The sequence below is a fragment of the Syngnathus acus genome, chromosome 13 (assembly GCF_901709675.1).
Source record: "Syngnathus acus chromosome 13, fSynAcu1.2, whole genome shotgun sequence".
NCBI classification, from domain to species: Eukaryota; Metazoa; Chordata; class Actinopteri; order Syngnathiformes; family Syngnathidae; genus Syngnathus; species Syngnathus acus.
This window is the reverse complement of record NC_051098.1, coordinates 9960217-9986403: the sequence shown is the minus strand read 5'-3', so window position 1 is coordinate 9986403 and position 26187 is coordinate 9960217. Positions and strand designations below refer to the sequence as shown.

The 26187-nt window shown below is 40.4% G+C and overlaps 1 protein-coding gene across 6 annotated transcripts; it reads left to right on the top strand.

Moving 5' to 3' along the window:
- The first annotated feature begins 953 nt into the window (after positions 1-953).
- usp2a (ubiquitin specific peptidase 2a) lies at positions 954-25863 on the top strand. 6 transcript variants are annotated; one of them, XM_037268743.1, is made up of 15 exons: positions 954-1148; positions 2803-2861; positions 3555-3660; positions 9169-9982; positions 19865-19915; positions 20642-20765; positions 20880-20991; positions 21095-21205; positions 22350-22414; positions 22492-22595; positions 22912-22989; positions 23067-23145; positions 23507-23611; positions 23723-23843; positions 24508-25863. In XM_037268743.1, exons 4-15 carry the CDS (start codon positions 9230-9232, stop codon positions 24590-24592), a joined length of 1788 nt encoding a protein of 595 aa, XP_037124638.1. In that variant the 5' UTR covers positions 954-1148; positions 2803-2861; positions 3555-3660; positions 9169-9229; the 3' UTR covers positions 24593-25863. The 6 variants fall into 6 exon arrangements, with proteins under 6 accessions (XP_037124638.1, XP_037124634.1, XP_037124635.1 ...); XM_037268739.1 differs by having other exon boundaries at positions 22909-22989; XM_037268740.1 differs by lacking the exon at positions 2803-2861 and having other exon boundaries at positions 22909-22989.
- The last annotated feature ends 324 nt before the right edge of the window (positions 25864-26187 follow it).

Below are 26187 nucleotides of genomic sequence, written 5' to 3'. Positions count from 1 at the left end.
TCTTTTTTGTTTATTTTCTTCATTTGTTTATTTGTATGTATGTTTGTTTTAAATCACTGTACTTTCTCCTGGAACCACATACAGGGTCAACCCTGAAATGCTTGAATGGAAAAACTATATTATTAAAGATTCACAGTCATGTAGTGAAATCAAAGGTATTTAGCATTTACTGCGGCTTCTTCATTATTTATGGGTGGGGAGAAATTTAATTGATAGTGGTCCAACAGTACTACCAGTCTGCCACATTGAGGAATATGACCATGATGTTATCTAATGAAAATGACTATTTTGCACTAAATCATTATAGTCAATGAAATAAACCTATATCAATTTATGGAGCCTCATCTATGATTTTTTGTTGTTGTTTAGTTTAAAAAAAACAAGTGAACGTGTGTGAAACATTTCACAAATGCAAATAAAAGATACTGCCAGATCAGTGTGGAAATCCTATGAATTGGAAATGTGGAAAAAAAAAAAAAAATCAATCGTTCCATTTTCTGAACTGCTTATCCTCACGAGGGTCCTGAAGCCCAAGACAGCTGGGGTACATCTTGAACCGGTCGCCAGCCAATCACAGGGCACAATCTTAGGTAAACACATTATCCACCATTAGCAGATGAAGATTAATTGAACAATTTAAATTCTTCAGATTTGAACATCCGCTTCTTAGAATTCGCTGGGAAATTATCATAGCTGGAGCTCACGCCATGTATTGGGAGAAAACATATCCCATCAACACATAATGATACATTTCAATCATCTTTCCTTGAAACCCTGAATGCAGCATATTTTCTAGTGAAAGAAATCTGTAATGTTTACGTTCATCTCCATGACGACCGAGTCGGGGGCGGTCCGCCGCCGTGACCCGTGACGTTCTCTGAGAAATCTTAACCAATCAGAATCGAGCTACGCTGTCAGAGTGACGTCACAGTTAAAGGGAACCTTCCGTTACTTGCTTGCTGAAACTCTAACTGCATTGAAGAAACGCCTGGATTCCAGCATAGGGTTGATTAAACGCCCAGCACTGCGGTCTTCCGTCCAACACCAGCGTCCACTGCAACTTATGTAACGGCGAAGAAATCAGCACAATCCCGCTAACGAGCTACTTTTGGGGGGCGTTTTACTGCCGTCGCATCTCCCACTGCTGGGTGAGTAAATACGGTTACCATCACGCCGATAGAAGCGGGCGTCCAAACCGAGTGCTGAAAACCATGGAAACGTTGCTAAATGAATCCCTAACCTTCCAGACCTCACATGTAAACGTTTGCATGAAATACGGCCGATGAATTACTCCAAAAAGTCAAAAAGTTCTGAAAATCGTCGAAATCGGTGCGCCAGCACTTTGCGATTGTTTTCTTTCTTTTTTTTTTCTTTTTTTTTTCCTGAGCGGTTACAAATGCAATTTTGGGTGCCATTAAAGTTTAGTCAAGGGCTCCGGTTTGAAAGATGGTGCTGCATGATTCTAACATTTAGAACAGGATGTGGTTTAGTAAAGTTAACGCTCGCTACTAAGATACCCCGGGAGCCGCGTTATCAATAGGTAATAGTTGTGTTTAATCAGTCTCTAAACCGCGAACCATCACTGTATGTGGTTGCATTAAGTCCTGACGCACACGAACCACCTTCCCCGCCCCCCTAGTCTGATATTAGCCGGTACGTTCGAGTAAATGTGTTCTTCATGAATTAGTTGCAATCATTACAAAATTACGGCAAGAACTGACGTCACAGCAAGCAGGACTAATCTGAACGAGCACTAGTCATCATCATGTTGTAGATTGTTCGCTTATTGTAGTGCAGGCGATGTTGTGCCATCTTCTTTCCGTGTGCCATGTAACATTACACCGAGTCCAGTGCCTGCTCACCACATTGCCACCGTCCTTTTCCACTCACGTCATTTCTTCTCTGTGGTAGCACAATAGTCGGATTTCACTCCAAAAACTACGTGGTCTGAATCTTGAATCAGACCCTCCAGTATGGATTTTCGAGATAGATAGAAAATATAACTCTGGATGCAACTGTGTTCACAATTAACCAATCACATTCAAGATTAAATTAAATGGGAGCCAGCACAATTTATAGAGCATCTGATTAATCCCAAATAGAGTTCATGATGTTCTTAGGTGGTTCTGCCTTTTTTGGAGTCAGATTTTAGGGATATCACTCTTCAACGATATTAGAAACTGGATGTCCATCCAAAACTGAAGAAGAGAATAAATCTGGTCAGGGAGACTGCCAAGCGGCTCATCACCAAAAGTACATAATATCTATCTATAGTGAAACATTGTGGCGGGCAGCATCATTCTGTTTTTCCTCATCTGAAATTGGAGCCTTTATCATGTGAGAAGAATTTATGAATATTTCCAAATACCAACACTTGCTTTGAATTTGAATGACTTGGAAGTCAATCATCAGACAATTTATGTTCTGCTTTGGAGGCTCCACTGTTCTTCTATCCGTGTTATCGCATTTTTCTTCGTGGTGTGAAGTTTGAGTTCAGTGCAAATACAGCAGTTATGCAATTTGCAATACCATGGCATTATTTACTGCCGCAAGCTGACTCTTCTTATTGAATTGTATCTCCTGTGAACTGCTGACTTTAGCAGAGTGGGCATTTTTGTTTGTTTGCCCAGCTCAACTTGAATACGGAGAAATGCTGGTTCTTTAAAAGCAAATTGGAATGCGTCCGAGTGTTGAGTGACCCGGCGAGGTCATAGGTGTCTGCTATATTTACCAGCTCTGTAACTTGATCCTTGGCATTCTGGACGACTGTGCTCATACTATCCTCTCATACTCTTTGGGCAGAGCCTCTCGAGCAGCAGCCCTGTATCTGCCCATTGGTCGGACCGCTCAGAACAACAACGGTGAGGACCTAATACAGCAATGCTTTCATTTCATAGTTGTTGTTTTAGGTGCCTGTTTTTCTCAGCTGTTGGCTACGTCTTCCGAACAAAGCACAGTAACGAATCGAGGATGAGGGATTATCTTCAAAAGTTCTTTAGTTTTTCCATCCTAACAATAGACCCCTAACATGCCCTGAATAGTGAAAGTAAATGATTTCTACCTCTGGTGGAGGAACGAGTCTTGAAAATAATGTTTAGCGATTTTATAAAAACTTTTTCAGATGGAGTCTTGGAATTGTCTTTACCTGAACTTTATACTTGCACTTTTATGGTGATTTGATACATGCATGGAATGCAAGTACATTGTATGTCATTAGCCATAAATAGACATTTATAGTTGCTGAGCCTGTTGTGAGAGACACAAAGATGAAAACAGTGGGTCTTTGTAATCAGGTAAATTAGGGCCGGGATCCAAAAGGAAGAATCTATTTTGATTGGGTGGTCGATTGTCTCGGAGACACAACATTGAAATGACTATCAAGCTGTAATAAATTTTCCTCTATGTTCCATACCATCATTTTGCGCTATTGCCACGACAATATGAGATGTATTTTTATTACATTTTGGTCACTTGGGAGGTAATAATCCTGGTCTAAAAACTTTGTATATGTTGCTGTTTCACAGCCTTGTTTGTGTGTCCTTGTGTTTCCTCAGGTGGGATCAATGTCACAAAGCCTGTGAGTGTGTAGACATTGTGGGTCAGTAAAAGCAGGGCAAGTAGCCCAGGAGCCTTCGCAGTCTATGGGAACTGCTACGGCAGGTAACCAGGTCACACACATGATTTTAAATATTAACACATTTTGTCAGTTCACTGGGATAGGATTTATGGTGCATGATGTACTAGAGTACTGTCAATATATGTCTAAAGAAAATCAAATTACTGCATTAACTCCAGTGAAATGAGACATTTCAAAAGGCATTTAAACTTAACCCTAATTTGACCATGTTCCACTTTTTCAAATTTGGGTTGGACACTGAGTATTGGATTGGAAATCAAAATTTTCAGGCAGCTATACTCGTCTACTGATTAGCACTTTCTGCATACAAAGCTTAAAAGGAAATACAGAGATGCTACACTAACATGTAAAAGGGAGACTTACATATACACTTTCCATGCATGGCAGAAAAAAATGTTTAGTGCCTGATAAATGTTTTAAAATGACTATGAAAATGTGTTCACATCCACAACTGTGCAAATTGCCTGGTTTTTAATTGCGCCAAGCACTGTGTTTCCGGGAGAATACCAAAACTTTGTCGAGCCTGCTTCCATGTAGAGTTTGACAGCTTGCTGCCCTAGATTTGCAATGAGCTTGAAAACAGAGGCCATAGAAAGAAGTCGAATTAAATGGAGTAGGGCAAGTGTACCAATTCGCTCACTTATGTGGTCGTGTCGGGATGGATGGATGGATGGATGGATGGATGGATGGATGGATGGATGGATGGATGGATGGATGGATGGATGGATGGATGGATGGATGGATGGATGGATGGATGGATGGATGGATGGATGGATGGATGGATGGATGGACGGACGGACGGGCGGACGGATGGAAGGACGTGCGGACGGATGGAAGGACGTACGGACGGATGGCTTGATGCTAATTTTTATGTCAAATGTTTGTCCATTTTGAAGATCTTTGTATTGGAACTTAAGTTTGCCCTCAGTTTGATTCACTTGAAGTCATATACAGCTCATTCTAGACTTGAGTGGGGCTAAATACATACGCTGCATTGTGTTGAAACTGTTGCTGGGAATACTTGGATCAGGTCCGCCTGTGGCTCTTGAGATCAAGTAGCAAAGCCGAGATTGTGAAGCAGTATGCAGCTGATGACTGAAAGCAAGCAATGAGACATCAGGGTGGCCTCAGCAATGTCCTGCTCACATTTCAGAATATATATAGACACTTGTCAGAGCTGAACCCTGCACAGCTCAGAGGCTATCATCAGAACTTTTTTCTTTTTTATCATTATTATCAGGGGTGTAGATAAGTGGTGTCCAGGTGCTCACTGCACTGAAAGCATTAAATTGCATGCATCATTTAGTTTCAGGCCAGTCTTCAAAGTCAAGTTAGCTGCCACGATTGTTTTGAGGCCCAACTTCCTGTGTGGAGTTTGCATGTTCTCCCCGTGCCTGCATGGGCTTCCTCCAGGTATAACAGTTTTCTCATACATTTCAAAAACATGCATTAGTAGGCTGATTGACATCTCCAAATTGGCTGGAGGTGTGAATGGTTGTTTGCCTATTTGTGCTCTGCGATTGGCTGGTGACCAGTTCAGGGTGTCCCCGCCTAGTGCCCAAAGTCAGCTGGGATAGGCTCCAGTGAACTGTATTATTTTATTTGGCTGCCATTGTAGTCCTGATATGTGGTTGTGATTAGGAAATAAAAAGTGAAAACTGGCTTTCACTTGTATAGTGCTTTTCTACCTTTTGTACTCAAATGTTTTCTCATTCACCTACTGATGATATATTTGATATATTGGTCAAAGTCCTTAAAGAGTCAACAGAAACTCTGTTAAAACACAAACACAAAGGTAGCCATGGAAGCTACCAACTTGCTCAATGAATGAGAATACTCAAGTATCCAGAGAGTGTGTCTGTGTGCTGTTGTTTCCTTGGCTACTCTCATCTCAAAAGGAAAATCCATCGTGTTCTCTAACTGATCCTGATGGCCAAACTTTTAGAAATCCTCCAATCCCAATACCGTTCTTTCTTAAATTTTGAGTTATAATTTTTTCTTTGATTGAGTCAGGTCCTTGTCCAACTGTTTTCTATTAGCCTGCTGTAACACAAATTTGGATAACGACAGAAAATTGATGGATGGATTATCTTATCCATTATTCCATCAATCAGTTGGACAATCCATCAATCAATTGGACTATCAGATAAAATGTTATTTGCGTCAAGCATAATCCCCCCCCCCCAATTACTGATAACCAATTATTTCTGTTCATTTTGTATTATTTGGTGCTAAAAAAACAAATGTTTTTTTTTTTTTTAAATATCACACAGGCGATTAAGGCGAGGCGATTAACTTGACGGTAAATAGACTGTTATCTACACCCACACGCAGAACAAGTTCATTTTAGGGTGTCAAAAGTATTTGGACATTTGAAACAGTGTATTCATAAATAGCAGGAGTGTTCCAACGCCTCCGGAATATCTGGACGTCAAAATCCATCAGCACTCTACATGTCAGTGGTCATCCCTACAGTCACCTACGACTGCGAGACGTGGATGAAGACATCACGCATCACCTCAGATACATCTTGAGGATCTCATGGCGAGACCACATCACCAATGAAGAGGCGAGGAGAAGAGCAGGGGTAGCACCACTGTCCGACATAGTCTCAGACAGGAGAAGGAGAATGGCTGGGCACGTACTCCGACTGCTAAGAGAGAGTGTGGCAATGGACTGGATGCCAGAAGGGGGGAAGAGGAAGAGAGGGTGGCCAAAGAAGACGTGGAGACAAACAGCCAAGGAAGACCTGAGAGAGATGGCATGGATGGCTGCTAGCTGGTGTGTCCTTCTGCCGTCACTTTTGTCTTCATTAACTGAAAAGCCTTCTCTATTCGTTTGAGATGTCGGCCATTGAAGAATATTCCATTTGTTTGCTTTTGTAAATCTGGGGTAGTCACTGTTGCCAAGTTCTTGTAGATATTAACCTGTCAAACAGTACTCCACACAATCGCCAGCGTAGCCTGGCCTGCATTTGTGATTTGGCCAGCAGTGAACGTTGGCTTATCACCAGAATGCCACCTGCCTGTCGACTCTCTTTCTGAATTATTGATAAACATTTGGTTCGAGAGAAAGCCTAAGAAAGGGGAGAGGAGAGCGAAAGCGTCAGACACCTATTAGGAAAGAAAAGTTGCTTTGGGAAGAACTACTGCTTGTAGGTGTACTCAGAGAGTAGGCAAGTTGCCAAAAGAGCATGAAAGGATATTTTATGCAGTACTAGCACACATTGAGGCAGATATAGAAGAAATAGGAGCCTCCCACAATGAACTCAACACGGATCAGCAACACCAGATACTTTTATTTATTCAAATGCTGCTGCACATGGAGCCAACCTTGGATCAGAGCAGCAACAGGAGTGAACGGCTGGTCCTCCCCTTCAAACAATGTTGGACTCTCCCATTGAAGCTGTGGGAGGGCATACCAATAAGTGTGGAAGGTGTTTGCATTGCACGAGAAGTCAAATGGAGAATCGGAAGACATTACTATATATTCTGTTTATTAGTTATTTGATTTTGGACACTGAATGTGATTTCATGAGATTTTTCCTACACAGATCTTCCCTGAGTTTTGTGGATTCATTTCTATGCAGTGAAACCTCACACAATTTATTTATTGACGCTGGGATATTTAATTTAATACATTTCACATATTGTACTGAGAAGCCAGACTATTTTCTGTACCATTATCTTTACAGCTCTATGCTTGTCATCACAGCTACCTTTCTTTGATGAAATCTAACAAATCAAAAGAAAAACTGAAGAAACAACAATGTTTTTTCCCCCCTCCAAACTGCATTAGTAGCCTCACACTGATCCCACTGTTTGCTTTCTGTAGGCCTACTTGACATGCATGTGCAGTATTGGTAATCCAGGCCTTCTGTCGTACAAACCCTGCACGACAGAACTTGGTTTCATGGCAGCATTGAAAAAGCAATCATAACTTACTTATTTATTTCCATCAACATTAAAGCATGTCGTAAGACCGAAGTTTGTGGGTGAAAAAAAAATATTCCCAGATCCCTTTTTGTTTTTCTTTGACAGTGCATGGTTCTATTTTAAAGTCCACTAAACATTTACAGCTGAAAAATGTTAACAGCCCGAGTATCACTTTCCTTTTAATTTTCACAATCATGTATAGACATCCCAAAAACGATCATCTTAATTTACTTTAATTTTAGTTTCCACATGCATCCCTTACTTCAAGATGGACAATGATTTTAAATGAGCAGCTGCTTGCTGGTGTCTCATGATGCATTTTACACAGATTCATCGCCATAATAATTGACTCATGAATTATCAAAATAACAATTTGTGACGTGCCAATTTCGATCCGATCGTGACGCCCACCGCCATTTTTTGGTCATTATTGTGTTAAATGCCATGCGCACAGACTACATACTGTCTTCCCATTTGTGTGCAACTCCTCCCACATGACGACCAGGCCAATCTAAATATATTCGTCGTTTACAGATTGATTTATTGATTATTTTAGTGCAGCAGTCAGTGTGTATGAGGGAGCCATACGGTAAGAGGTAAATTTAGGGTCAATATGCTGTAATGTGTTTTAAAACACGAATACATCAAGAGAAACTTTTTTGTATCGGTTATTCTGGTACATTTAGTTTCAAGAATAGTCTGAATAGAATCATCTCGGCTTGAACAGACATATTACCAGTTGAAGTCATTAGCGGAGTGAAAACAAATCTATTTAAAAGTGACATTGTTTAATTTCCATATGAAGCCATCACGTCCATGATGGTTTTAACGTTGTCTTTGGTTTCTTTGCGTCTTGCACACTCGTCTCCATCCAGACTAAAATTGTCTTCACGCGTCATCACGCGCGACCTTTTTACTCAAATTGACAGTTTTAATTTGCACGAATTACAAATTACGTGTACTGTTGCTTTTAATGACTACATCAGAATATTGTTTGTTTCAACTGAGAAAGAGTTTTCGGAGCAATCAGGAGTGGAGCTCACACACATTTACACACACACCCAATGGGTGCAATAAATTGTAGTATTAATGATTATATAAATAGAAATTAAACGGACAGTTCAACACGAAAAAAAAAAAAAAACCTGAGTGGGCTCTGGTCTTATGTCTTCGCATTAAGACGCAAGGCCGTTCCGTGGAAGTCTGCGGGACTTTATTCGGTAGCACATTTTGAAGTGACGCAATGGGAGGTAATTCACAACAGTGACACGCCTCGGGATTCTGTGCTCAAATGGCATCGATGAGATGAAATAAGTTTTGGCTGTTTCAAAAAAAAAAAATGACGAGAATGTGTGTAAGTTTCCATTTGATACTTTATTGTAACAATTTCATCAAATTAATATTTTGTGAGAAGCTGAAATGACATGATTTTTTCCTGTTTTTCTGAATGTGTGTAAGTGTCCATTTGATACTTTATTGTAACAATTTCATCAAATTAATATATGTGAGAAGCTGAAATGATTTAAAAAAAAAAATGTTTTATTTAAGAGGAGCAGATAAAGTAATCCCTCTTTTGTGTGTTTGCTGTGCCTGCAGTCAATGCAGTCTTCCACAGTCCCTTTTTTCCTGTGGCTGAGAACCCAGCAGCACCAGCACCATGTCCCACGTCTCCTCCACTGCCAAGCGCTATGCTGGCCCGTCCTACACCAGCCATTACAGCTCCTACAGCTCCCCCTTAACCTCAAGCCTTAGCTCCTACGGTGAGCGGAACAGGTTGTCGTCCTACAAGTCCCCTGCCTCCACTACCTCGTCCTCAGGTTACACCTCTTCCAGCTATCTCGGCAGCTCCACGGTTCGCAGCCGGAACTACAGCACCTCCCTGGACCCAGACCGGGGCCGTGTCATCCCACGGACAGACATCCTTGGAAGTAGCAGCAACCGCCGCAGTGAAAGCCTCAGTCGAACCCCTGTCAAAAGCTATGCAGGTTCTGGACTTAGTGGGGGGTCAGCCTACACAACGTACAGCTCTTACTCTTCGGCGCAGTCCAGCTACCTCTCTTTATCACCGGTGGCCTCCAGAATGTCGTTTAATCGACGTAAATCATCATCCCAGAGTGACCTAACCAGGGACTTGGCTGCTCTGGGCCTAAATGACACCTCCGCCTCCGCCGCCAGCCCATCTTCCTCCTCCAGCGCCTCGAGGAGCTGTCGCTCTCGGACCAGTGAGGTGGCTAACACTTATGGCACTAACTCACCGGGCCCACCACGGAGCACTACTCAGGAGGCCGGCTCATGGAGCTCCTCTAAGGAAGGCTTCAGTAGCAGCAGCAGTAGCAGCAGCAGATTGCACAGTTCTTCAGTGTGGGAGCCAAGCACGAGTGGAGTAGGTCGCCCCACTCGGGACTCCACGGTAAGACCACCCTTTTTTTTCCTCACACTGAATTGAAATGATCCACTGATGGTATTGAGGTCTTCACATGTACAGTCGTTGTATTGGTAAATTTGAAGGCAAAGAACGACTGAAATACTAGATCAGATTGGGTTGCCAACTGAATAACAACTAGATAATCATATGCAAACCTATTGTGATTGTTCAAGGCTACGTAGAGTAAGTGGCTGGGAACAAATGACCTCTTAACCCAGGACTTCTTCTGACCCCATGCAATTAGCTAACTCACACCTCCGATGAGCTCAGTCTGTAGGCGTCATCTTTAAACTCTCTATTTGTGACCCAAGCTTCTTCGAGGGCAGAAAACACATAACCCACTTCCCTCTGAGGTACATTTGATTTGCACATAGTAGTCCTCATCTTTGGACGAGGGTGAGAAAAGGAAATGTGGGTGGAGAATGAAGGAGAGAAAGAATACATAATATAATATGCAATGTTTTAGTTTGAGAAAAAATTGAAGTGCAGAGGAACCTGCAACATAAAATGCACAAAAGTGATAACTATTGTGAGTTAAATGTAAATTGAAAAAATGTATGTAGGCAAAGCATGCACTTCAAATTTATTTCTATCCATGTCTTTATATTTATGTGACTTTTAGGAATTTATAATTAATTGTGTACACGTTTAAATTTCAACAAGCAGACGTTACAGCACTATTGCCACAATAACTTTAAACGCCACTTGGTGGGAGTATTGAGCTGTGTTTGCCTCCCTGCTTCCTGTCTGTTGACACTCTTACAAGGATGAGGAGTTTTACGTTGTTTTTGGTCTTATATTTGTTTTATTTTACAGCTGAATAAATTAATTCACTTCATATGTTCCATAGAAAAGGTCACTTGTAAATGAGAACGACTTGGTCCAACCAGGGTGACAAAACAAAATATGTAAAGATATAAACACAATTCATCTATAATCTTGAAGCCAAATATTTATTACCAAAATAATTGCAAAATTTATAAGCATGTTCTAGGATCATTAATTACTAAAATATTTGTAATCTTTACTTGAGCAGTATGGGTCACAATAGTAAGTAATGAACATATGCTCATGTTTCGAGCGTTTTCAGAATATGTTCTATATTTTTTTATATTTTTTACTTATTTTCATTTTAGCTGTGCAGTGTGCTATTCAGCAAGCAGGCTGGTAATAACATATTTCTTCTTCATCATCTGTGGTATTTTGTGGTGACTTAAAAAATGTTTCCAAAAAAAACATAGGAAGAATATTAATATTTATCAAAGTTCTCGTGTTTGACATTTTGAGGGGAAATATTGAGTTTTAACACCACTCTTAAGGTTGATCTACTTAAAAATATATATATATTATATATATTAACAACTTAGCAGGTCTTGTGAAAAGAGTTTGAGAGCATGTCATGGGAACTTACTGTGTTATTGTGCCCCCCAGCCCGACATGTGACCGACAAATATCAATCGATCAACCCATTTTCCTTGGCGCTCGTCTTCATGGGCTGTTTGCCACTTAATTACAAGGCATACGTATATAGACCAACAACCAAGATTAGACTCTTCAATTAACCTGCTGTACCTGGCTTTCATCCAGTCAGCTGAGAGAGGAAAAAAAAGAAAAAAAATCTATTCTCACTCAATGCTTCATTTTCTACATTCATGTGACTGATTGTGACTATGATAGACTCCAGATTCTCAACAGTTAATGTGTCATGTAAATTCAAACCACCCTATGCACCAGAGCGAGCACTGGGCATCGGAGTAGAGCCTCTTTTGTATTGTCTCTATCTTATAACATGGTTTTGTAACCACAAATTGACTGATAATAAATTGTTTGACACTCCAACACAGTGGGAGTGTTGCAAAAAGTATAATAATTCTCGTAATTTACAATTGATTACACTAGAAATCAAATTTTACTACCATTTGTTATTAAGGCTCCACACTTTGTTCTGAATACATCATTCTGTTCCCGAAGAATTCCACGGAAGACTTCATTCTGTCCTGGGAGTCTCCCACACGTTCCCCGTGTGTGTTTAAACGCATTTGTCAGCATTTAATGTTCCCCACGGAATGTTGATTTAAAATCCATTGTCAGTACACATTCATCAGTTGCACCTTACAACGTATATATATTGTCTTTAAGAAGATGGCTGGCTTTCCTGTTGTTTTCTAATTCAGTTGACAAAACGCAAACCTGTACCAAATCTGTCCTCTAAGATCAAATTGCAAATTGTTAAGCCGTCTTTTCAGATCTTTGGCTCCAATACTCTGGCGTAAGCAAGAATCACGCATACAGTATATGCTACATTATCTCCCTTCTTACATAGGAGTTCCCGTGGAGCAGATTCTTGTCTCCTACATATAGAGAGGTGGAATATGTTCCATGTCTATTTGTTGTGCACACAAATAGATTGTAACGTGAGATTCCTGTTGGGAACACTACACGTCCTCTCCTGAAAATTACGCAGACGCAACAATTATGCAATCATTGTAACTTACAATGTATTCAGTAGATTTTCAAATGAAATTTGACGATAAACCTTGGCCCCTTGGGATTGATAGTTTATTGCCAAGATCTTTTGACTCATTTTCAGTCAAACGTGTTTGGGATTGATAGCTTTTTGCCAAGCTCTCTTGATTCATTTTCAGTCAAACGTGTTTGTCATTTGACCATGTGACAACACCGAAAGAACACAAACACGACGCCCAAATTAGCAGAGTACGTAAACACAGTATCAGTTGTCAAAAATTGCCTTGTCTGATATATCTGAGAATTGCAAAACATAAACAACCCCACATTATAAGTCACAACAATATTACTTCCTGGTCATACATCCTAATTTTATGGTGTGGTGGAACTGAATGACGTAAAAATATTATTGCTATCCAATGATAGATAGATAGATAGATAGATAGATAGATAGATAGATAGATAGATAGATAGATAGATAGATAGATAGATAGATAGATAGATAGATAGATAGATAGATAGATAGATAGATAGAATCACTTGCATTTTGTGAGTAATTTAAAAGCTAATGCGTCATCTTGCTCAGAGTTGGTTAAGTGTAGGTGTCTGCCATGATTAATCCATACCCGTGTGGTCTTTGACCGCAGCCTGAAGCCAGCCCCCCCTGCTGAGGTCTTTACATCAGTGCGGAGGAAGCTGGTCTCTGACGTAACGGCTTGGCCGAGGGCGGGCGATGGATGACGCGTGTGGTAGGCAGGCTCTGTTTAGGGGCGGATCGAGCGTGCTGTCAAACGGAATGAGATTCATATTCATAGATAGTGCTCTGTTTAAGTGGACGCTGGAGTAATAGCGGATTTTTGTGGGGTTTATTTCTATTGTCCTTTCCCCCCCCCACCTTCTCCTTGTAAATTCACAAGGTGCGATTACTATAAAGAGGAGGTTTTGGAAGCGCTATTTCATTCGGCGTTTTGCTGTTTTAATGAATGACAGCGAGCGACAGAGCACGACCGTTTTTTGCAGCCAGCAGAAGCGCGATCTAGACAACCGGCACTCGTCGACTCGCGTCTGTGAGCCGCGGCTCCATTCTTCCTCAGCATGCCCAGCATGAGACAGACATACACGGTGACCGTTCCCGAGGAACCACCGGCAGCCGCGTTGCCCTTTCTTAAGCAAGAGATGCGGAGAAAAGGCAGCATGTCAGGGTCGGTGCTGGTCTCAGCATTCGTGGGGCTCCTCATTAACCAAGCCAAGGTAAGAAACGAACGCAGCGACCACTACGTTCTTGTTAAGTCACACAACGTGTCCGTTGAATTTGTGCAAAGATGTTTTGTTTTTTGTGAAGGCGCCACGTTTGAGTAAATATATAGTAAATAATGGTTTTCTAGTTCGAATCAAGCAGTTTTGTTTCGAGTATCATCATGCTTTACGAGGTTGATCATTCATAAAAGTCACGTTGTCACGATTGCTTGTGTGTTATGTATTCCGACAAAAACCGTGTCAGGTTAACGTTAAAGTGAGTCATTTGCAGAGGTAAGCCGCTGTGTTTAAGCCGCTGTACGCCACGGTGCCAGGAGCTAACAGTAGGCCCGCACTAGCGGGTCACTGCTTATATAACCGCGCCTAATCCTCACCATAGGGCTGACTACACTACAACTGCTCTTACTATACTGCTCTTATCTGTGAGGCTCTTTGCTTGCTCTTCATTGACCATAAAAAGAGAGAGAGAGAGAAAAAAATATATCAATAAAACAGGGATTCCTTGATACTTTTGGTGTATTGTAAAATGTACAGTTGCCAAATATGATATAATGTACTATAAATATTCATTCTAAGTCATGATCAATGACAGAACCGGTGAATTGTACTCTCGTGAGATGGGGGAGGGACATGTTCTGTCATGTTTACTTGATAACATTTGTACTCAAATGTCTCAGAGGGACACCAGTGGTGTGTCACCAATTGTGTGTCACCTGGGTAGAGTCACTTTTGTAACCTCTGCAGTTATATTGTGGAAGCATTCATGTTGCAAACACGTAATGTCCAATAATGTAGCTCATCCTTATGTGGCGCATTAAATTTTACCGTTGGGGTACAGTCAGTGTGTTGGTTAAGGTTTAAAGGCCTAATTGACACACGTTATGGTGCCATAAAATGTATCCAGTTTAACATAGTAACTAGTCATTTGTATGAATCAAACTTTTGCTTGGCTTAATGTATGATTATCATATACTTATAAATGCCTCGGGTCAATTTGAAATTGTATGCTGTTCCTGATGAAATAAACATAATTGTGGGGTTAACAACTCTGTTGTCATCAGGGGGGAAAAAAAAGTTGCAGTGCGGTGTTGAAAATGTGCCAGCTTCTGTTATGTAATGTGAAATCATATTAGTGTAGCCTCTGGAGCTAGCCAGTGATTTCAGCTTGGTTGGCACGCTTAATGTTTTGTTGTCAGTGTGCACCTGCCCCTCCCCCTGCACTGTCAAACACCTTCGCTGCTCCCTCCCCTTGTCCACAACCAGCGTGGCAGGGGAACGTGCTATGTCCTCCCTCTGGTGTGTGTGTGAGTGTGTGAGGTTGCCTATCTGAGACATGTGCATGCAGCTACATGAGGGTGTGTACAGTGTGCGTGTATGTTTGTTTCTGGACATGTGCAGCAAGCCCCACGGGACACTGGCATTGGAGACAAACAACTACATTCTGTTTGATAAGCATCGATAACTCTGTGTCTTACCTCTGTATTTGCCTATTGATGATATGATTAATAATAATAATAATAATATAACCCACATTTGTGAGATTTTGATATGTACAAGCTGAAATGTATCATAATATCTTAGTTTACATTGTAAACTTTACAACATACACTACACAAAGTGATTGCATAGATTTGTTAAAAAAATGCTTTGTGCAAAACTGCTGTAAAAGAAACGCTCCAAATATACGTATGCGTGAAAAGAATATTGCTTTTCCCCATGAGGGTTTCCTGAACTATAGTCAGAAGTTCACTGCATGTAGTTTTCTTTTAATTAAGATTGATTCAAAGTCGAATGATATTCATTATTACCCGATGGCCATCTTTCAAGTAGAGTCACATGTAAGTAGTTGTGAATGGCAAGAGGATTTCAATATCCAATCCATCATAATATGTACCACACAAGGCAATGTAACCAGTGGCTGCATTTCATATGTGGTGCATGGTGCGTACCCAATAATAAATAGGGTATTTCCTGCAGTCACTCCAAATTGGTAAGTCTGTCTTTTAAATGAATAACACAGCCATGCATACTTAATACAGTCGGAATTTTAGCCTAGAAAGATAACATGATTTATCGCTTTCTCATTGATGAAGTGTTACAGTACTGTGTTGTGATTAGTTTTGCAGTATACTGCAAACTCATTAAGGCCAAGAAAAGTAGCCATTCTTCTTCGTAGGATTGTGCTCTTTACTTGCTTGCATCAGAAATTGTGTAAATGCGTGAGACGTTGAGCCGAGCTGGACACCGGTACAACAAAATACGATACCTGATGCAACCCTCTGTCTGTTTTCAAGGGTAAAAAAAGACACCTTTCCCAGAAAGTGTTCTTGCGAGCATTCACTTGCTCCCTCTCATGTGCACGCACGCACATTCACACAAGTGCTACTTGTACACACGTGGGAGTTTTGACTTGACATTAGCAACATAAGTAGCCTCAGAGGGGAAGAGAGATATTGTTGACCATGCCCTGCTGCCAAGGTGAGAGAGGCAAGTCAGAACAGACTGTTCTGTTGCTCTGTCTCATGCTGTTTTGCTAGCCGATCCGCTGTTGGTGGTGGGCACTGCCAGGTGGACTGAGGCATTCTGTTGTTTGCTTCGCACACAAACATATTAGAGAGGTGGGAAACTGTCACTTGTTAGTACCTTATTACCGGTTTTGTCCAAGGGACCACCATTAAAACAACGAAGCCACTCGGGGACCATAGCTTTGGTGGAATCTTATTTTGTTTTGCACCAAAAGAGGATAGACCTATACAGGCTATTTATTTGCATCTGTATGTGTATTTTGGGAATCTGAGCTACATTTGACATAATTTGGATGGGTAAATGATTCACAAAATTAGCTCGAAAATAAATCGAGTCCAAATAATAAATACATTTTAGTTTTAAAAATCTTACAATTATTTTCCATTTCCAATTTGGTGGACCACCGCAACACCGCCACGGACCACTTGAGGGTCGCGGACGGCAGGTTGACAATCCCTGCCTTAATATGTTAGATTACACGTGATGACAGTTTTGCCAAGATGGCAACAAGCTATCAGTTATTGTTGTCATAATATATTATCTCAATTAGTGTCTTAAATTAGCACATTTTCTGCAATAATATGAATTATTTAGTTATTATTAATAGAATACATTATCCTCGGCTTAGCTGGTGACCAGTCCAGGGTGTACCCCTTCTCTCACCCAAAGTCAGGTGGTACATGCCCTAGCTGACCTGCAAGTAGAAAATAGATGGGTGAATACATTTTCTGGATAACAAACGCAACCAGAAAACTGTGTTCAATATTTTTGTTCAAACTAAAAATACAGCAGAGTGAGTTAAGACCAATTAAATTTTCTTTGCGTAGATTACCCATATTATTGGATTATTCCTGTATACCTATTATTCCTTTCATTCTGGTGGGTGAACTTGCAGCCAAGCAACAAAGTGATTCATTGATTAAAAAGGCTGACTGTAAAAAGCATGTGAGGGAACACACCTTGCTACGACCTTGCTGTGATCCATTTCTTCCACTCCAAAATAACCCTCCAGCAGATTTTCATCTTTGAATTAAGAGAGCACAATGATTGGACAGATTATACTTATTATACCTTCACGGTCGGGTACCGGCCGAAAGGACATTTTGTTATGTCCCTTATTTCCGTTCAACCTGATTCCTGGAATGCCTTTCTGTTCCCAATGCTTTTAGGCTAAAAGGGGCCGTGTTTCTAAAGTAGTTCAGCAGTAGCCCAGGGTGCTTTATGGCATTTATGAATGAAGCATTTATATTAGGTCTCCTGGTGGGCCACCTCTTCAGTGTGCAGTATGTGTACATCTGCCTGTTCACATGGAACTGCTGGAATGTGAGGTCATATGATCACTCTTATGATTATCACTTATCTTTCTGTCCATGCATCATTCCTTTCAAACAGTAGTTTGAAAGAGTATACAGTGTATTACACTGTCAAATACTAAATTGAATGGGTGATATATATATATATATATATATATATATATATATGTAGGTGTGTGGCGCAGACTCAATTGGGTGGCCAGTGCACATAAAGAAAACCCACAATTTACAACTATGGGAAAATTTGAGTCTTCACAAAGGTGTGAGACAGCCCGAGTACCTAAAGAAAACCCATGTAAGCAATAAATATTAATCATGTGACCGTATGTTCACATATTACAAATGTGTTTATTTACATGATAGGGATATAATTCATGGTTTTCATTTTGTAATGTTGCTGATAATACTGCTCCCTGCCCACAGCCAAAGTGTGTGTACATGAGTTTAATCCACCACACACACACACACGCACACACACACTATTGCTGCTTTAAACTGCTTACGTCTGAGAATCATTGGAGCATTTGCATAACGGAATTAGCTGTCATTATGGTCATGCTACTGGCTGGGATCAGAGCAAGAGCCAGCGATTCCCATTCATGTCCCAATCCTTTTTGACGTGCTACTTAGGAAATGGATATTGAAGTGTAATTGCATTTTCTTTTGTGTCACATCCTGTCATTAACATTGAAAGGCAGTTTCAATCACCTTAGTAAAAGCTGCTGGATTTTTTTCACCTTGAAAGTGACAATTTACGTAACAACTGCAATAATTCTGACCGTACATTACTGAGAAAGATTATCAATGTAATGAATTACACATCCTCAGTGATGTTGCGAAAGTTTCATTCCGTCACTTAACATAAGACTTAAGACAACACGATAAAAAATATTCGCTTTGTATTCTGGTCTAATGCCAATGAAGCGTCAAGTTTTTTTTTTTTTATTGAAGGCTTGTAAATCACATACACTGCGTCACACATACTCCACTCTCAGCCCTCTCACTGTAATGTCCTCTAACACTGCATCCTATTAAAAAAAAAAAAAAAGATAAGAATAGCGTTGCTACAGAGACAGAACAGGGATTTTTTTTTTTCCTAGCTGTGACGTCAGCTCGGCTTAGCATCAGCCAATAGCAAGAAGACGAGGCGGCACAATCTGGCCATGGCATCAGTCAGCACAGTACAACCAGCGTGCATCTGTGGGTGCATGTGTTGATGGGGTACTGTGTCTTATGAAATACAATTTAAGGTGTCCAAATAGGATTGCCATGATGGAGCCTTTATTGAGGCTTGTCACACAAATGCTTGGTGGAAATGCTCCATGCTCGCACCACCATCTGTGGGCAACCATGAAAACAATTCACCATCATACTGCAAACATCAGTGGTCAGGATATGATGCTTAATTTATTTTAGTAAGAGCATTGTGTTGTGCTCCAAATGTTTTATGATCATTTTTACATGAGAATTTTCACGGTATTACATGATCATTTTTATGTGTTTTTTTCCCCTGGAGTGGCAACAATACGCTTCTGTAGAGATGTCTGTCCTGAAAATGTGACTTCAAGCTCGGCATCTTAGAACAGGGCACATTCCTTATCCACCCCCTGACTTTGTGTTAGCTCCAGCCATTCAATTATGTAACAACTGCACTTGTGTAATGGAATTGAACAGCATTATGTGACAAGTTGTACAATTTTGCATTCTGTCAAGACTGAACATGTGCCAATACAACACATAAAAAAAAGCCTAAATCCTGATTTCATTTTGAAAATGCTTATGGGTTGGAGCTACGGGATAGAAATTGCTCAAGGCTATGACATTTTCGGGTATTCTCTGTTGATGACCAGAACTGTGCAATCTGAGAGGGACAGAAAGATCCCCACCCTCCCTTCCCCCAATTGCGTCACTCACTTAACCGTCATTTTACCAACACAACATCCAGACATCCCTCTTGCCATCTATTTTCTGTCCCACAAGAAGCTGAAGCCTAGTGCTGCAGACTTGAAGTAATCATTGCTTAGATTCATTTGACCAATGTTTCTATTGCAAAAAAATGCAGTATACGTCTAAGCATTTCGAACATAAAATTAAATGATCAATATTATATGTGCAAAGACATTTTACCCAAAACAAATGTATGTATAAAACATCATTCAAATGTTTATTTTCACTTAATATATACATATATCATTACAATACAGTACATTGTTTGATTCATAAATAAAAAAAATACACTATAAACTTGTCAAATCATAAATATGCCTTCAAGGTTTTGATCCTATCTCTGTGTGATGTTTTCCAGAACTCAAAAAGTGCCCAGGGACTGGTTGGACTGAAAAATCTGGGAAACACAGTGAGTACAGTAGAAATCATTTGACATGTGTATCTAGTAAAGTGAGAAATTGTACAGACTTGCAGTTAGTGTGGTATATGTTATCGCTTTGTTGACATCCGCCCACGCCAAAGTGGGGGGTCTGAAAGACTATCTGCTAGGCAACAGGCTTTTGTAGGGTTCCTAAAATAAATGGGATTTGTGTGTTGCTCTTTTTGTGAGGTTAGCTCATCGGAGCACTCTGAACTCTTGGCCAAGGAGCACTCTTTCTCTTTGCCGTTTACCGGTTTGAACCTGCCAAAGTGCATATTGCCTTTGTGCCTGTGACCACAGCAGCAGTGTATGCTGTCGAAAACTTTTGTCTACATGAGAACATTGCGGCTGGAGGTGTTTATTTTGTGCCATCCATCACAAACTGGATCAATGTCCAGTTTTTAGGTGTATACAATATATCAGATATCTGCTAGTTACTAATTTGGATTCACACTGGTAGAGATACTGTCCTCCTGCAGCTATCCGTTATCTATTACTTAGAACTTTGCATGTAAATTTAGAAAATACAAATCTTGTCCATCGTTCACATCAACACACTCTAGTTACATTGAAATCTGAATCAAGAATGAAAACGATTTTGTGAAACATATCAATCAAATTTTCAGATTGGTGCATCAGGGGTTATTAAGCAGCTCAACATGTGACTGTCCAACTTTAAGGAAATCTGACATTTTATTTTGCTTTCTTTTGTAGTGTTTCATGAATAGTATCCTGCAGTGTCTCAGCAACACACACAGTCTCCGAGACTACTGCTTGCACAACTCGCACCGCAGAGACCTTAACAACAACAGCCGCACCAACACGGCCCTCATGGAAGGTGAGAGAGACTCAGAACTCAGACAGAAACGTGTTCCCACTCTTAAACTCTGGCTTTGATTGCAGTCTATCCATTTGCAGTTAGATTACATCTCATTATTGTGTATGTTGGTAGAATTTGCCAAGCTGATACAAACCATGTGGTCGTCAACCAGCAGTGAAGCTGTCAGTCCGTCTGAATTCAAAACTCAGATCCAGAGATACGCTCCCAGATTTGTGGGATACAAGTAAGCCTTTTTTTTTTCATATTGTCTTGTGTATTTCTGTGGGCTTGTTTGTCAAGCAGTGAGTCGAGGTCATTGGCATTGAATTATTTATTGTCTTCTCCAGCCAACAGGACGCTCAAGAGTTCCTGCGCTTCCTCCTGGACGGCCTGCACAATGAGGTCAACAGAGTGACGGTCAGGCCGAGAGGCACTGTCGAAGATTTTGATCACCTGCCGTAAGTATTGTGAGAGACAACCAGCATAGAATGCATGTCGTCTCCCAACGAGGCACAATCTTGTCCATCGCTCATGAGCCTTGTTAAAGCGGAAGTCAAATCCAAAACTTTCTTTGCAATATGTTGTGCTGGTCTAAAGATGGCTTTCTGGTTAATATTGTGTTTATTGAATAAGAATTAAGGTAAAAAACATGCTCAGGGGGCTGCCATTTTGTCCTGTACTGCCACCTGCTGACGGATAAAATTGATGTCAAAATGCCTTTCAAATGTCAGGTGACCAAACTTCAAAAAACAGGTGATCCGTGTCATTTGTAAACTGAGCCAATGGGCATTGTGACATCAGTTTCAGTCAACAGCAGATGGCAGCCCCTTGAAGGGGATAAAAACAGGCACGTTTTGCCCTCAATTCTTATTACACAACCGTAATATTAACCAGCATACTGGTTTAGACGAGTGGGGCACTTACATAATGAAAAACTATAGTAATAATAATCATCATCGTCTTCATACTTCAATAATAGTAATAATACTTCTGCTTTGAAAAAAAAAGTTCTCAGTTGGAAAATGATATTGAATATAATTAAGGAAATTTGTTGATTTTTTTTTTTTTAAATGTGGCAATCAGGAACTTGTTGAATAATAAATAAATGTGTGCCCCAAATAATAATAAAAAAAATCTAATGTACAATATACCAATTGTCTATTCAGTTTCAGAAGGGACTTCCAAAAAGTTCTATTTTTTAATGTCATTAGTATTTAGCATCCAAAATTTTAAGATTAGCTGTCGGTGAAATGTAAACATTTGTTAGTTTTTGTGTGTATCTGTAACACATGATGCAAACTGTGTCACGGAGCAGTAATTGAAGGCTATGTCGGTTTCTAGGTCTGCGCTGGTCAGATTAATGCCCTAATTCTTTTTGGATATTATTATACATTACCTAACTGCTTGTTTAAGGGTCAGTGTTAATCTTTGCAACTTCTCTCTGCTGTTATCAACATTTATAACATATATTTATAATAAAGTGAGTTTGGAAGGGCAGAGCTTCTGTTACGGTATTGCAGGCCTTTTGCATTTGGTTACATGGCTATGTAATATTCCATGTACAGTCTGACATTAGCAGTGCATTGCATTGTTCATTATCAGGGATGAGGAGAAAGGGAAGAAGATGTGGAGTAAATACCTGGAAAGGGAAGACAGCAAAATCGTTGGTAAGCTGAACTATATCATTTAAGCATCAATGGCCCAATGCAGATGAAGCTAAGGTGTGCAATCTTTTTTCTTTCAGACTTGTTTGTAGGGCAGCTCAAGAGCTCTCTAACCTGCAGCCATTGTGGTTTCTGCTCGACTGTCTTTGACCCTTTCTGGGATCTGTCCCTGCCAATTGCTAAGGTTTGGACACTCAATATGCCACACAATGAGTGCAGGGATGTTTTATTATCGTGCCCCACCTTACTACCATTTAGACACACCCTTGTCATTGAATAGCAAACAAAAATACCCCAAGGTACTTCTCATCTATCAACTTTACTCCTTGACACCAAAGCTCCAACAGAGATGTTTTAAATTTGAAAATAATACTGTTCATGAGATCTGAAAGAACATCTTATTTCAAACTCTAATTTTCCTCTCTGAATCTGTTTGTGTATTTGTGTGTTTGTGTGTGTTTGTGCGCTAATGTCAACGCATCTATGCTTACACTCAGAAGGGCTACGGTGAAGTGAGCCTCATGGACTGCATGCGGCTCTTCACCAAAGAAGATGTCCTCGATGGAGATGAGAAGCCGGTACGTTTCAGTACAGACCAGCGGTCGTACTTACTTTTATGCCAATACTTAGTTGCATTGTTTGGTTTTCTCCACAGACGTGCTACAAGTGCAAAGCAAGAAGAAGATGCACCAAGAAATTCACAGTACAGAAGTTCCCCAAGATCTTAGTTCTGCGTATCTTTCTGCTACACTTTTTAGTTAGACCTGAAAGCTTGGAGAGTGTTTGCTATGTTCAGTTATGTACATAATTCATAATTTTCTCTTACAATAATATGTTGTATGTGCCCCCACTCGTCTAAACACGGAATTCTGATTAATATTGCGCTTATGGAATTTGAGTTAAGCAGCAAAATGAACCCGTTTTTAAAAGGTTTTGCATGTTTGGGTATTTGACTGCAGTCAAATGTTTAAATGTATTGATCAACACCTGTGATACCACTAACAATAATTTAGAGTTAGATAATATTTGGCATCAGTGCTGTAAAGAAGTGTTTTAAAGACAGAAAACATGCCTCCTTGACTCCTCGGTGTGCAGACCTCAAACGCTTCTCGGAAGCGAGGAGAACCAGCAAACTGTCAACCTTTGTCAACTTCCCCATGAAGGATCTTGACTTGCGAGAGTTCGCCTCCGAAAACAGCAGTAAGTTTGTAAAGAAAATAGCCTACTTCTCTAAAGTTGTTATTCAAGGATTTTTTTTTTTTTAAGGAAAAAAAACAAACTTTTTTGCCCTTGTTTTCTGTTGTCTTTTAGTAAATGCGGTATACAACCTGTATGCTGTGTCCAACCACTCAGGCACGACAATGGGGGGTCACTACACAGCCTACTGTCGCAACCCTACATCTGGGGAGTGGTACACCTTCAATGACTCCAGGTATGCTTGAACTATTAACTTTGGACTTAAAAAAAAAGAGACCTTTATGAAGCATGTGATGATGAGAAGAGTGCTTCATTTGCATCTTTCAGGCAATAATATCCCTTGATTTATTGTTAAGATGATTTCTGCACACCTCTATTCCTAGGAAGTTTTACCACTCAAGTAAATGATAAAATGCTTGAAAATATTAAAAGTTGCGAAGTTAAGCAGTTTTATTCAGCCAACATTGATCTGTCGATGCTACTTTGTGGGGATGTACAGTATGTAGTATTCATTACAGTATTAATTTTTTTGCACTTTATCCAATTTTCCCAACATGGGCCACAAGCTGCTGTGAATATTGGGCTTGTGTCATAATAACTTAGCTCATAGCTCACAGCTATCTGCTGCCATCTTGTGTCCAAACTGCACGACTTTTTTTTTCTTTGGCAGAGGTCTGACTTTTTACATGGTTCATGTCAACTTTGTGCAGCTTTAATAATTAAAACCAATAATAAGTTTACTCTTTACTATATGGCTAGCTATACGAAGCATAAAGTCTTAAAACTTAAGTCACTCCTGAATTAGATAACGAATGAGAGATGGCCAATTTATGGATCAAGGTTAGCTATTCACTCACAGGAATCCACGTAATGAAACGGTGACACTTCTCCCTCTCCAGAGTAACGCCAATGTCCTCCAGCCAAGTGCGCAGCAGTGACGGCTACGTCTTGTTCTACGAGCTGGCTTCCTCCTCGCGCATGTGAATCCTGGCAGGCGACAATAGGCCGCAGCACCACTCTCGACAGACAGTCGGATGGAAAACGAGCGACGTCGTGCGCACAAAGGCTTGCATTCACCAGGATGGAGGCTGCCTTTCAGCAAAGACGGCGGGAGAAGGGACACACAAGAGAACGTGATCACCAGCCCTTCTTTTGCTCTCGTTGTCTGTTCTCACCGTTTTCATCCAGGGTAGAGATGTGTGTGTATGTCTAGTATGTGTGTGGGTGTGTGTTAGACAGACACAGGGCAATAATCCCATTGACCCGAGGAACCCATGAACCTCCATCTCCCAAATCTTCTCTATGCACCACAAGCTCAACTCCTGACCGCCTTTATTTTTTCTTGGTTGCCTCAAAGCGTTCAAATGACTTGCAGGTTTTTTGGGATCTTTTCTGCGTTGGAGAGTTTTTGTTGTTATGTTGTTATTTGAGGTTGGAAAATCGTTTTAGCACATCATCTTTGTCGCTATTTTGGCAGCAAAGTTGCAGTCTCGTCAAGGTTGGCTCAAGGTTCGATTTGTACTTTTCTTGTCACATGTGCGACAAGAAAAATCACAAAAACTGTTGGCGGAAATCTGGAGAACGTTTTGCAAGCATTTGCAACCTTGAACAAACTCTGACCTAACACGCATTTTGCTACCTTCGCCAGTAGTCACAAATGTTCTCCCCTCAGTAGGCCGAAACCGTCCTCACTTTGTGACTGTAACAGGAATAGTCAGCCCACTGGCCACTTCCACTGCACCAAAACACTCCTTTGTTTTTGACAGCATCATCTTCACTAATTTTGCTTTAAATATGGCTGCGAGGCCAGTGGCACTCTGAGCGTTGTATGTCTGAACAGTTTTTTCTCACAAGGTTGTTATCCATCTTTGCAAAGTGTTGTGAATGAGTGAATGACCTGGCATCTGATATGGATTCATCAATACGATAAAAGTAAAGCTTAATTCCTCATCACTCCATATGAGATCTTCCTCTCCTGTTTCATGCCATTGAACAACAAGGAAAGAATGTTTAAAGAAGACAAAAAATTGATCTGTATATTTTTATAGCCTGATGCAATATAGAGAATGTACAACTTAATGGTGCTGAAGCTGACCCATAACTGTTTTCATTTGGTTTCGTTACCAGATTTTGAGAAGAAAAAAGATATTTATGCTTAAAAGGATGTTGTAATGATACACTTTTTAACAGTGGCAGTCAAAAATGAGTAAATATGGTATATGGATATATATATGAATAAAATTCCACAAAACCATGCTTTTAGCATTTTATTTACAGAAGGGTCCGCAATAGCTCAAGAAATACACCGTACAATTGACGTGGCATGAAATAAGGTTTGGTCGTCATAATTTAGAATACAGTTGATACACGATACATTTCATAAGGTCACCGAAATGACAACAAGCGTTATATTTAGACAGACGCCAGTACAACAAAAGTTCAAGCGCCGACACAGACGAACAGCACAGAAGCTCTGTCAAAAGCTTTTAGACTTCATACACATCGATTACGATTTCAGTACTGATTAATATCTAAGTCGCCACCATACTGGGTGTGGCGTTTCATTATATGTTTTGTTT

Bases quoted from the DNA above. Each gene is read 5' to 3' on its own strand.
- usp2a (XM_037268741.1), top strand. From the start codon at position 9,230: ATGTCCCACGTCTCCTCCACTGCCAAGCGCTATGCTGGCCCGTCCTAC. The intron at 9,983-19,864 runs GTAAGACCACCC...GATGTTTTCCAG, and splicing joins GCCCCACTCGGGACTCCACG to AACTCAAAAAGTGCCCAGGG. The intron at 23,612-23,722 runs GTAAGTTTGTAA...GTTGTCTTTTAG, and splicing joins GTTCGCCTCCGAAAACAGCA to TAAATGCGGTATACAACCTG.